Here is a 14,036-nt window from a genome sequence, read left to right on the forward strand (position 1 = left end):
GTTTGCTGTGGAACACTTATGGATAACAAGATTAAGGGAAAAATATTAAAAAATTTTCCGACAGTCAGGCCAGTCTAAAATCATTACAAAAAGAACTATCAACATCTAGACTGATAGAGGAAACCGTTGAACTCATTAATAGGACCATCACCAGGTATGAGAATAGGGTAACCCTTATATGGATACCTGCTCATAAGGGGCACTATGGCAACGAGGAGGCGGACAGCCTGGCCAAGGAAGGATCAAATACTACGTTTGTCGGGCCACAACCGGTATTACCCCACTCTTTAAGCACAGCAAAAGAGAGTATCAATAACTGGGGCATGAAACAATTCCTTAGGGAGTGGAATTTATCCCCCGGACACAGGCAATCGAAAGAGTTTGTTAAGGCGATCAAACCAGCTGAATCGAAAGGGCTATTCTCTATCTCAAGGAAGAGAATTAGGAGGCTGATAGGTATTCTGACGGGCCACTGCCCACTGAGAAGACACCTCTTCGTAATGGGTATCCTACCAGATCCCTTTTGCCGCTTCTGCGAAATAAAAGAAGAAACGGTGAAGCACTAACTCGCAGAATGTGATAGGAATGCTAGGTTTAGATTTGAAAACTTTGAAGGAGAGGACATCACCAAATCACTCCCCGAGATAAAATAGTCCAAAATCTTGGAGTTTGTGAAGTCCAAGAGGTTTATGCAGGACACGTGAGCCGACCAAGTCCCGGACCTTTTAGGGATGGGGTACGAGTCTACCCAGGCATTTAACCCCTCGGGTCTTGGTCGCCCACCCTTCATAATATATATATATATATATATTATAATCTTGGTATACATATATATATTAAAATTAATTCCTGTCATAACCATTGATTATTATGTGATTGTGTATTTTATAATCAATCCATTACATTTAGTTTTAAAAGCCTATACACGTATACAATTAAATTTGATAATTATTAAATTCAAAAATATAAAATTAGATAACTAAAGAATGGTTATATGCGCAAGCATTCTACAACTGAAAATGTACTCGATCGTTATTCGATTCTTACATTACGGGCAATCGCTTTCCGGCCAGTAGGTGCCCGTGAGTTATTCTTGTATGAAATATGCGTAGTGTTGTTTGTATGGCCTTTTCCCTTTTCGACCCGTTCTATTTACTTTGTAAAAAATTAATAAACCCAAAGTTGTTCTTTATAAAAGTTAAATTGATAACTAAGCTACTTAAATAGCATGTATTTAATTTGCTTATTGTTCTTCATTTGGTATTTTTGTTTTTTATAATTATTATATCATTGTAGAACCCGATTTGAAAAATCAAAACTAGTAACAAGCTACTAATTTCATTGTTTGTCGTATTTGAATGAAATGCCGCGAAGTGGGAAAAATATTTTTTCCTTTACATTTTGGCAATGTTAAGGAGTCTCTTTACCTTAAAGGCCATCCGTGGTGAAGAACACTCCTGTCAAGATAGGTCCGTTGATTTAAAATATCCATGGGTAAAGAATTGCTCGTGGTCATTAAAAAGTTTGCCGTTGCAATTAAAAAAATTCGGCGGGGGAAACTCCGAAGACGACGTCCGATTCATGCGAATAAAAATATTCCAAATCGGACTGACCGTTCTCAACAACGACCCCCGAAAGACTAGACGCAGTGCAATGAGTGTTGTGACATAAAGGCCGCAGTTCAAATCCGAATAGGAAGGGAAAACTGCCTTTTGACTTTTCTAAACTGCTCAAAAATGAATAGGCCTATTTGTAATTTATTCTTATTCTACTTCTTTTACTTAAATTAACCGATATATTCTTGTTAGTTGGATAAAACAAAATAGAAAATACAAACCAAAAACAAACAAATGTTTATCTTCATTTTTATTAACGGAATTATTTAAGAATAGCAAACATGAAAATTACTCATTTTGTAAACGTTTCTCACAGCGTGGTCTCTCGGACTTTACCCCCATTTCGAGAGAAAAGTAGTGCCAATAGAAGGCGCATCACGTCGCTAAGGGAGGACAGAACCAAGACCAACCACTGCAAAAAAAAGGCTTCTTTAAAAATATTTTTAATATCTTCCAAAAATTTGATAATGGCAAGATAACTTACTTGGTGGGTTATAAATATTTCATAATAATTAAACATTTTTTAGTAGTTAAAAAATGTTTAATTATTATGAAATATTTAAAATTGAAGAAACGTCTATATAAAAAAAGGGGGAGGGGCTAAACACACTGAACGTGCAAATTGCCTACATTATGGTACGTCAGCAAAAAGTACTTTATGTACTTAATATGTTACATTAAACATTAAAATTTTCATAATAGTTACAAATAGGAGGAAAAACTGAAAACACTCGTCGACAAGATAAAATAATTTTATATATTTCTTAAAACGACCTGAGAACTTCACAAAGTTTGGAAAAAAGATGTTGGCTTGGTTACAAACTTACTTACAAACTTGAGCAAATTGAGAACCGAAAAAAAAGTTGAGATTTAAAAAGACCGAGAAAAAAAAGGAAATGGGGAAGAAATACGTTCATAAAAATATTTTTGATCAGACTACAACTAAAAATAAATTATTAAGAAATATCGAGAAGAATATTTGAAAAATGGCAAAAAGGGGGGAAAATTCGAAAGGTGGGTTGGGATGGGATGGGAGATTAGTGACCGAGTGGATCGTACCACGAACTCTAATGGATTTAATAATTAAAATGAAGTATATCTTCAATAAAGCTCTCCGTGGCCATTCATTTGTCGCCGAGAATCAAATAGATTACACATTTAAAAAATGGCAAAAAAGAGGGAAATTCGAAAGGTGGGTTGGGATGGGATGGGAGGTTAGTATCTGAGTCGATCGTAGTCACGATTGCTCAAGTGGTAGAGCAGCGGTGAATTTAGCCAAAGGTCGTGGGTTCGAATCCCGCTCGTGACAATGACTTTTTATCTCAACCGATACCTTACATAAAGATTAATTTCTTCATAACTTTAACGTTTCTCCATATTACATACTCTGAGAGGAAAAAAGTAGCCACCTTCGTTTTTTAGTAAATACTTATAATCGTAATACTTTTTATTTTTTATTGTACTGGACGTTTTTAAAGAAGAAAAAAAAGAAATAGCTAAATAAAAAATTAAACAGTGTAAAACAATTTTGCCAAAACTATTGCTATGGTCACAATGAACAAAATACTCAATTTATAAGGAGCACTCCGGGGAATTCGAAAAAAAATAACGAAATAAAATTACTGAACTTTTTTTTGTAAACGGAGTATTTCGTATTCTTGCGATGATCGCGTTCACCTCTTGCATTCGTCGTGGCATCGATTTTATGAGGTTTTGAATGTAGTGCTGTGAAATATTTTCATACTCTTCCAACATCGCCATTCTAAATCCCTGCAAATTCTCTGGCATCACTGGGCGACTTTTACTCTCTTTGACAACTCGTCCCAAAGGCGTTCGCATGCTCGCCACACCGAACATTGAGTTAACCCCGTTCCAAGCAGTACCCAACGATCCAAGCTGTGTGTGACCTCGCATTGTCATGTATAAAAATAAAACTGTCGCCAATTACAGACATAAGGAACAACTTTTTATGATAATACATCTTACCGCGCAGCTGTTAGAGAATCCTCGATGAAGATCAAGTTTGTGCGAACTTTCACAGAAATGCCTCACCAATCCATAATACCACCACCTTCATAGATAGCTTTCGCCAATTACAGACGTAAGGAACAACTTTTTCTGATAATACATCTATCTTATCGCGCAGCTGTTAGAGAATCCTCGATGAAGATCAAGTTTGTGCGAATTTTCACAGAAATGCCTCACCAATCCATAACACCACCACCTTCATAGCTTCCCCGGAGTGAACATTTTACAGGGTTGATTAAAAAAATGGCTCCCCTGTTCTTCTCCAAACCCTCTCTCGAGTCAGAAGACCTCAAACAAAACCTTGACTCATCCGAAAACAAGACTTTAGTCCAATCATGCTTGGATCAATGATGCGACTTCTTGCCAAATTTGACCGAGCTGTGTCTCATCAGAAGTTCTGGAACTTCTCCCAGGTGATCCAGCTTCAGAATGTCTTCGCCTTGCAGTGCGTCAACTGACATTAACATTTCTAACCTGTTAAGTCATTGCTTGATCTCAACAGCAGTAGAATGTCGATTACGGAGTACATTCAAAACAATAAAACGATCATCTCTATAAGATCTGTCACTGTGGTAACCTCAGTGAGCAACCTCTTTAAGTATCTTGGTGGCGATGGAAGTCATTCAGACAGTTGTTCTGGGTATGTTAAGTATTCTGCTAATATACGCTTGACTACTTCCACCTAGAAGAATCTTTAATACTTAAAACCATCACTCCAACAAATTTGAAACTTAAAAATCGTACAACAAACCACCACAATGTTAAAAAGAAGGTTTGCAGAAAAACCAACAAAGAAGAGATTCAAAGATTTATATTCAAAATCCAATTGAAAACACAATTGGGAGATTTTATCTATGTTTTATCTAAAACAATCAATGGAGGCTTGTCTAAGAGATAATTAAAAATATTAAGGATGGGCACTTTTTTGTGTCTCGAAATCTATCATTTAAAAAGGTATCGAAGGTTGTCCCAGTCAATAGTAAATTGTTCAAAAATACATTTAACAATTATTCTTCCACATTTCAAAACGAAAGTTTCCATTCATCATTTAATTCTCAGATCGGGAAATAATCTAGCTTATACCGCTTAACAGCTTGATTAAAATTGGTATATTGCCCCGTGCTTTAAGGTGAAGCTACGGTGACAATAAACGGACCAGAAACGATCAATTTTAACTTCCATCAATCGTTCATCGAACATTAGAAGCAAGTCGAGAAAATTTTATCCAAGAGTTTCATCACAATGCTAGACAGATACAAACTGATCACTTTACCGGGTCCGTCTATTCTCGCTGGTTCTAGATTTATGTTAGATACAACCAGCAGATTATACGTACCCTATAAAGCGATCAGTGGCGATTCGTCCAACACGTGTTCATCCATTCGCAGATCTAGACAAGAAATGTGGCCATTGTCTATTATCAATAGCCGCGCAGTGGAAATGTCGCAACTATTTCACAATAATATAATGTTAAAAAAACATGGATGTAACGCATTCACTTTAATTAATGCTATCTTCCATTTAGCAGAATTAAGTTTGGAAAAGTCATCAAGGCTCGTTAATTAAACAAGTCGTTTGGCAAACGCTCGGCCCCAGGAGCGCTGTCGAAAAAGCGAATAAACCATTACCCTGCACAGTACTTCTAAAACGAGGTAAAAAAGTATAGAATAGTGGAGGTTTAAACGATGAATTCCGAGAAGGGAAAGATGCATAATTCATAATGGTCAATATTCACTTATTCATCATTTAACCCTGGGCTTACATGTTTAACATTTCATTCAATAATACAATAACAACAACTGGTTCGTTTTTTCGTCTTGAATCCTTTTTCCTGGCCTTCCAGACCAATATGGGAGTGCCATTAGTGTGAGGGTCTGTGGACATATGGTGGGTACCTCCCGGGTCGAAACATTTGGGCGCAATGTCCCGAATTATCTCCAAAGGAAAACTATTTAATTTTAACTGGAGACGATTGTCAAATCTCTGGGGGTGGCGCCGGTGCACGTTAAAACACGTGGCTAAGGGGAAAAAATCGTGACGAACCCTTTTCAAAATGAAAGACAGAAAGCACCAACAGTAAACTGACGTCTTTTTTGATAAATTAAAAAAAAAATAGGAGAAAAATTATTACAAAAAAATCATTGAACCGAAAATAAACTGAACACTAGAATCATTAAAAAACAAACTATCAAGAAGCTTGTAGATGTAATGTAATAACACAGCGTTACAGCGAATCCAACCTCATTAAACGCTCACTGCAATATTTACTAATGTGAATAAGATAATGTTCGTGCGATAGTAAAACCAAATTGGTTAAGTAGTACAGAGTTCTATTATATTACGACATATGAGTCCGAATTGAGCCCAATTATGGGAAATACATGAATTTTTCACCTCAAGGTTATTTTAAATATAATTGCCTACGGATAAATAGTCTTCTACGGCCTAGAAATAGTCTCGTAAAACAGTAATCGAGTAAAACACTTGTTAGATTTCATAGGGAAAATAATTGGAATTTTGATATTACAAAGTAGATAAAAATCGGACAGCATGGATACGAAATTGACTAGTTTATCGTTCGAATAATTTGAACAGTTTTGAATATCGTTAAATGTTTACAAAATATATGTTAAACGTTTTTATTTTTTTAGTACAAAATGTGAAATATTATATCATTCCAATTATAAAGCAAAATATGCATAGTGTTAACTACGACACTAGAAAACTATTGGGTTACCCGGAAAATAATGCTGGTTTTCATATTTTCAATCAATTACCCCTCTATGTAATAAGCTATTTACGTTTGATGGATTATTCTTTTGTACAAATATCACCACTTTTTAATTCTCTTAGAAACAAAAATGTTTGTTTACTTCAGTAGCATTTCTTTATTTGAGAATAATTCAGTCTTTACTAAGATGCCAACGTGTGATTTTCGCGTAATTTCGTTTTACGAGTTTACTCGGTCGGAATGGTGTCCAAAGGCCAGAAAAATGGCTGAAGTCGAGGGCGATGTCAGTGTGAGTGAGAGCACCGCCGTGAAGACACAGAAAGTCGTGGAAGGATTTCTTCCCTAGATAGTGATGTTCGGCGAGCTGTGGTCGAAGAAAATCCAGAAACAACTGTTCGAGAACTAGCGGAGAACCTTTCAGTTAGCAAATCGATCGTCGCTGACCACCTTAAGGCTTTTTGTTAATGGTCTTATGATCGATGCATCTTAGCAAAGAAGACGATTATTATATGTGTATTCATATGGGGGGTTATCGTGAAAAAAAGGCCCGAGGCGACGGTGGTAGTCGGACCAAGGACCGCGGGGTCTATGAGCCAGAGTTTCTCACGCTAAACGCTCGGCTACTGCGGTCTCTGGCAATTGGAAAGGTGAAACAGCTCGAAAGTTGGGTTCCTCATGCATTAAACAACCGCCAAAAAAATCATGGTTATGAAGTTCGCGCAACTTCTCTGCCGAAACATAAACGAACCCTTTCTTGATAAAATTGTTACTTGTGATGAAAAGTGGATTTTCTACGATAATATAAGACGTTCTGAATAGTGGCTCGATAAATGAGAAGCAACAGCACATTTTCCAAAACTCCCAACTCAAAAAAAAGTGAGGGTGACTCTTGGTGGGCTGATTTACTAACGCTTCTTAAATCTTGGCGAAATATATTGCTCTCAAATTGGAGCACCAGAAATTAGCATTATTGAAGCCATCTTTGGTCAATCGCTCGGCCTCATATCTCACATGTGAGAACAAGAAAACTTTTGGTTAACAGATTCTGCCTCACCTTCCCTATTCTCCAGACCTCTAGCTACTACCACTTTTCAGACACCTGGACATCGATTTAAAACATAAATAATTTGTTGGTCAAAAGTCGTCAGAAAATTCGTTTAAAGAATTATACAAGAATAAACACCAAACATTCTTAAATTATTATGTATTTGCTTGGTGGCCTCAATTGACCATAATAATTATTCCAATTAATTAATATTTTTATCTAAGGTTTTTGGCTGACATGAAAACTTAAGTGTTACGAGCAGGATTCGAACCCACGACCTTCGGCTCGATACGCCGCTGCTCTACTCTAACCACTTGAGCTACTCTGGCTTACGAAATCTCAAGTGGTTAGAACAACAGCGTATTGAGCCGAAGGTCGAGGGTTCGAATCCCGCCCGTGACCCTGCGTCTCAGCCAAAAACCTTAGATAAAAAGAATAATTAATTGGACTAACAATGCTATTCAGAGGGTATAGAGAAGTTGCTATCATGTTAGGAGAAGTGTATTGAAAGTTACGGCGGGTTTTTTACTTAAAAAAAGTTTAAAATCATTTATTTAATTGTTTTTACTTTAAACGTGCATTATTTTCCTGACAACCTAATAACAGAATGTTTGCATTTACTGTAACTTGTTGTAGTGATTAAACCATTTATTGCTAAATTATTTTTGTAATAAATAAAGTACGCTTGATTATATTAGTTAATTCGTATCGGAATGTATGAGTGTGAGTTAAATAAAATTATAATTATTTATAAAATCAAAATTAATTACTTTCTATTATGATTAATAATATTAACATTAGTATTATTATATTATTTCTTTAAGTTTTAAAAAATATACTTTATTAGTAAATCTATAAATACAATTTTAAAACAATTCACCAAGGTTTACAGCTTTAAATTAAACTTTTTTACTCACATAACACTTGGCACGTGGAGGAAACACAGTTCGTGATAGACGGTTGTCCACCCTTTAGCTAAGCCCTGCATGCTAGATTAACTTGGATTATCCTATTTCGCATATCCGAACACATAATATTGTATTCTTAATCTTGGCTTAGAGGTAAGCACGTAAGGCCTGGAATTAACGAAGTGAAATTGGATGCGTTGTAATGAATACATGTTCATTCATTAATTGATACATTTTTCTGATCGTAATAACTAAAAAAATTCTTTATTTTTGATTTCACAAATAAAAAAAGCATACATTTTTACCGTAAAGATTACAGACAATTACTGATCCTAACTAAAGAAATATTGAATATAAAAGATTGAATTGCCTAATTGACAGGTAATTCAATATTTTCTCATGAAATTTTGTGAAAGCCCCTGTCTTATATTTCCCTTGCTGTATATAGTAGCTAAGGGGAAAAACTCCTGTTTTCGTATTTCGTTCTCTGCGATTACATGTCCATTCACGGACAGAGGTGTTCAATGTTTTACTTCTTCCTTCGCTGTGACCTCTGGAATTCATCGGAGGCGACAGGCAGGAATAAATATTACCATAGAAAATACAAAGAAAAGATTTGACAGGCGCTGCTAACAAGCAACCGACTGAAAGAGGCTCCCGTCACGCCTGGAATCACGAGTTGTAAGAAACCATTCGCTTAATAAAACCAATCAATATTCCTCTCGAACACGATTCCATTCATAAAAAGGACACTCAATGAAAAAAAAATTTAATGTTTATGTCTCGTTTAAACAATCATTTCTTATATTCGGAAATCATAACTTAAAATGAAATGTTTTTCTCTGATTCGTTTAGTAAGATTTAAGTGAACTTGAAGATATATACATATATAGGTANTATATATACAAAATATAAAATAAACAGCAATATTCATGAGAAAAGATACTGATTGAAATCTACTTGCTATTTTTCGATAATACACGGATTTCAATAGTGTTTACAATTGCTGAGTTAGTTAAAAGACAACAATGATATAATCTTTGCTACGTGGAGCAACGTTTTATAAACAATTTTAGAAAATTAAAATCTTAATTTAATTGAGACAGCAATTTGGCACTTTATAACAAAATGATCATGAGTTAGTTATCGAGTTTTGCTCAAGAATAAGTCAAGCTTCTTTTCAATCTTAACTTCTAAAAATCTTTGAAATAGTTATCATTCCGAAATAAATCGTAAAAAAATATTTGGCCAATGAATATGAGAAAGAACAATGAACGGAAAAACTAAAACACGTCATGAAACTGGTAGTAAAGAAATATAGTAGGAAAATAAAGAAAATAAGATAATATAGTAAAAATGGTTCTCGGACAATGATAAAAAGATTTTGTAACTTTAAGTAGATCCATCCTAGAAAATTGACGCTAGAAAAAATAGAGACAAAGAGAAAAGAGTCGAAACAAATTGGATTGATTTGAATTGGTTACCATGGTAGCACGTATTATGATATAGGATGTCTTTTATTAAAGTTATACTAGGGTCGATCGCATGGTCTGTATATCTAAACAAACATCTACTGGAAATGCGTGGTAACACAGATCTCAGCTAAATGGCATAGTCTATTTTATGACTTCTGGACATTCGTGAACGTATGGTGACCTAATCTAAATCCTATANTTCCAATCCTTAAGGAATTGTTTCATGCCCCAGCTACTTATACTCTCTTTCGCTGTGCTTAAAGAGTGGGGTAATACCGGTTGTGGCCCGACAAACGCAGTATTTGATCCTTCCTTGGCCAGGCTGTCCGCCTCCTCGTTGCCATAGTGCCCCTTATGAGCAGGTATTCATATGAGGGTTACCCTATTCTCATACCTGGTGATAGTCCTATTAATGAGTTCAACGGTTTCCTCTACCAGTCTAGATGTTGATAGTTCTTTTTGTAATGATTTTAGACTGTCCTGACTGTCGGAAAAAAATTTTAATATCTTTTCCCTTAATCTTGTTATCCATAAGTGTTCTCCAGCACACATTGATGGCCCAGACCTCTGCCTGAAAGACCGAGGTGTTATTACCAAGAGGAGAGGAGATGCTGATCCCTAATTTAGGTATGTGTATTCCAGCACCGCTTCTCTTATCCTTAATGAGTGAGCCATCGGTGAGCAGTCTAGGCTACGATGGTCATCATCAGACCTATAGTTATAGTCACAGGGAGTAACTACCTGATAGTACTTTTTCCCTAAAGGTGTTTTCACCTTTTTATCGCTTACACCCACTAGTTGGTTGTTGACCTTACTCAATAAACGTAGAATTTTCGAGTGTCCTATAATATTTCCCTTATGGTTCCAGCTGCCTTCACTAATTAATCTATAGCAGCTGGTTAGTGCTTTAACCTTGACCTCAATGTATAGAGGTGTAGTACTTGTTATCACTTCCAAAGCTAGGGTTGGTGTAGTGGGAAAAGCTCCCGTCATCATCATACAACCTAGTCTTTGGAATGACCTTAGCTTGTTAATATCCCCTTTGTTTTCTAGCCCATTCCACCAAACTAGGGCTGCAAATAGAAATCTCGGTAGTATGATCGCGGTGTATATCCATTTGGCCACCCATGGTTTAATACCCCATGTTCTACCAACGATTCTCCTACACTGCACAATAGATATAGTGCCTTTCCTATGTATATTTTTGATGTGGCCTTTCCAATCAAGTTTCCTATCTAGCGTTATCCCTAGGAATTTGATTGAATCCTTTAATTTTAATTCAATACCCTGACATTTTGGGTTTTTAAAATTGCCTATTGATCTTCTCCTGCTGAATATTATCAGTTCCAGTTTAGCAGGATTTATCGAAAGAAATCTAAATCCTACAGTGGTTGATTTGAATGAGTTGCCTTGATAGCACCTAATATGATATAGAAGGTTGTTTATGAAAATTTTAATCCCCTTATGGACTCACATATTAACCAGAGTACATATATTTAATACCTTTAATATACCATATATAGGTCCTTTTTTTTGGGGGGGGGAGTATAGAATGAACAAAGGCGACGGTGAGAATCGAATCCATGACCAAGGTGCTACGAGCCAAGAGTCTATCTACGAGGTTTATATCTGTCCCAAATTAGAGACAGGTAGGTCCGTTTTAATGTTCTCTACTAGACATTCGTGATAATTTAGATTTAATTTTTAGACATTCGTGAATGTATGGAGACCTTCGCTAAATCCTAAAGTATTTCATTCAAATGATTCCCTGAGAGCACATTAGGAATAAAATCTGTGCAGGAGAAGTATGTAGAATGATAAAGGAGGTCTTCCATGAAAAATGCTCCCGGGTAAATCGCCTAATCTGTGTTAGCTTTTATCTCATAGACACTCATAGTACTATAGGAGTCAGGCCAGACTACATATTCTGCTTTCGCTTTAGTGTCCTGGACACTCGTGGTACAATGGGTGACGTCAGCTGGTCGCGTATTCTGCTTTCGCTTTAGTCCCCTATACACTCGAGGAAGTATAGGTGACGTCAGTTAGATCGCACTGTATAGTCGTGGTAATATACTTCACTTTACCTAGTTCGCATATTTTCCTTTCGATTTAGCCTCCTAAACACTTGTGGTAGTATAGGGGACATTAGCTAGAGCTCACTTATATAGTCATCGTACTGTCACTCCCGGGATTGGGGCTTGACACAAGAGGGGCGATGGCTCAGCTGACCTAGGGCAGATTCCTTATCGCGGGAGCACGGGGGAGGAACTGGGTCTTTTATGTGCTCCCGAGACATTGACTAATAGAGAAGGGCTCATACCGAATCTCTTAAGGTCAAATAGATAACTCATATAAGTGTGGTCTTTTAATCGTGGTTTAATTGGTTTTGAATACTTTTTAGTTTTTATTTTAGTTTTAGTTTTTAGGCAGAATGTTTTTTAGTTTCTAATTGAATTTTGTAGATGGATAATTCTGGGCTAGCTTGTAGTTTCTAAATGTGTTCGGTCTGGGGTGTATAATAAATATTTTCGTTCTTTAAGAAAAACCTACCTATATGTAATATACATTTTTTAAATAAATATTTTGGGATTGTATTTATCTTTATTTTGTGCGGTGAGCAGTGACCGTTAGTCGATAATTATTCAGAAAATTATCTTTATCTTTATTGTTAATGTGATTTATTTCCTTGTGATATTTTTGGGTTTTATTTAAATTTGGGGACAGGTCGATCCACGCAAACGGTTACTTTCGGGCCATATCGGTAAAGGGCGTCACAGACTGCAGCTGACTTCGGCTATTCGCGTATTCTGCTTTCGCTTTAGTCTCCCTTAGACATCCCTAGTACTGTAGGGGACGTTACATTGATAAAACCTAGATAGTGGAAGTATGGTGGCCTTAACGAAATGTCAAAGTTTGTTTGTTTTCTTCTGTTAGCTGACGTGGTAGTATGTTGAACATTAATTTTACGTATGTCTGAATGCTAAGTGATGATAATAAGATTTTTTTGTAAAAGCCTATAGTGTCGTTCCATCAGATAAGAGAGCAACATCATCGACGAATTTGTCTACATGGTTGCTTTGGAATAGTTATGTCTGGGAAGGATAGATATGTAAGATACATGGCCTTTTGTTGACAACAGGTCTGTAACTTACAGCGAAGGTTAGAAAAATCACCATGACCATCTTTCAGCCTATTTCTGCTGCCAAAACTAGGAAACTGTTCACAGATGTTCTTTCCAGGAAATGTGAGAAGTAAGATTATGCAGATGATTATTTAAGCAACTGATCGTCAGCGCAAGTGAATAGGACGGGAAGAAACATCGCGATGCCTCACAAACGGTACAATGCACGTCACAACTACAACATGATAGTTAAACAAATAGAGAATATATATAGCCTTAAATATATACGCCAAAATTCATAACGGAACCCATTAATCACACAAGATTAATTCGAATATGCATTCAGCTTTCCCCCGTTTCACAAAACCTTCAAAAGGGCCAGACTTTAGCGAGGTAAACCGCAAGATAACCAGGTTTGGCGGAGTACAGTACAACCAACAAAGAAAGGCCAACTTTGCGGAGCAGAAAATCGCTCAAAACATATCGATCCTCGTATATTCCTCATTAAACAATTTGGAGCGATTTAAAGTAATTGACATTATTTGGAATTATTATTAGGATAGAAGTTCTTTACCAGCATTGGATACAACGACCGCCCACAATCGAACGTCTTTTCTCGAAATTTTCTCGTAATAAAAAAAAAAATATCTCGAGAACAAAGGAACACCGGGTGGGCGCCTTGCATGTCACCATTTCCAGAATTTTCTCAATCCTTAACATTTAAAAACCAACTTTGTTCGACCCAACCATCTACATTAACATTATATGGTCGGTGAATTACTAACGACCTTTTATCATCCATTAAAAAAAGGAAGAGAATTCTTATTTTCAGTATTGAGAAATAAATCAGCGTTTTAAAACGACGATTTTTTCTGTCACAACTGCCAAAAGGACGAAGAACTTCTGAATAGGACCTATCGATAGACTGACCACACGTGTCGGAAATATAAATCAAATGTTACGGGTATAAAAAAAAGAAGTGTTAGTACAATTAAGCTGGAGAGTTATAAATTTTTCGTCGTCCAGGATGTTCGTCCCAGTTAATCCCAACGAACAGTTTTCTTTTATTACCTGAAACAAATGAAAATATACGTTTTCGATTAATCAATCTT

At 36.2% G+C, this 14,036-nt stretch overlaps 1 protein-coding gene across 4 annotated transcripts in view; it reads right to left on the reverse strand.

Annotated features, from left to right (window-relative positions):
* LOC106672998 (transcription factor Sp3-like) overlaps positions 1–14,036 on the reverse strand; it is a 168,237-nt gene that overhangs the window by 93,360 nt on the left and 60,841 nt on the right. The window contains exon 2 of one of the 4 annotated variants that reach the window (XM_024229281.1): positions 1,985–2,028. The exons of 2 other annotated variants lie outside the window; for them this stretch is intronic. In XM_024229281.1, the coding sequence (XP_024085049.1) occupies positions 2,000–2,028 (29 nt within the window). In that variant the 3' untranslated portion in view covers positions 1,985–1,999. Of the gene's footprint in view, positions 1–1,984; positions 2,029–8,325; positions 8,497–14,036 lie in introns of those variants that run through there. One more of the 4 variants, XM_024229280.1, reaches the window with a different exon arrangement.

The sequence above is a fragment of the Cimex lectularius genome, unplaced genomic scaffold, assembly GCF_000648675.2.
Source record: "Cimex lectularius strain Harlan isolate CLEC.00 unplaced genomic scaffold, Clec_2.1 scaffold325, whole genome shotgun sequence".
NCBI classification, from domain to species: domain Eukaryota; kingdom Metazoa; phylum Arthropoda; class Insecta; order Hemiptera; family Cimicidae; genus Cimex; species Cimex lectularius.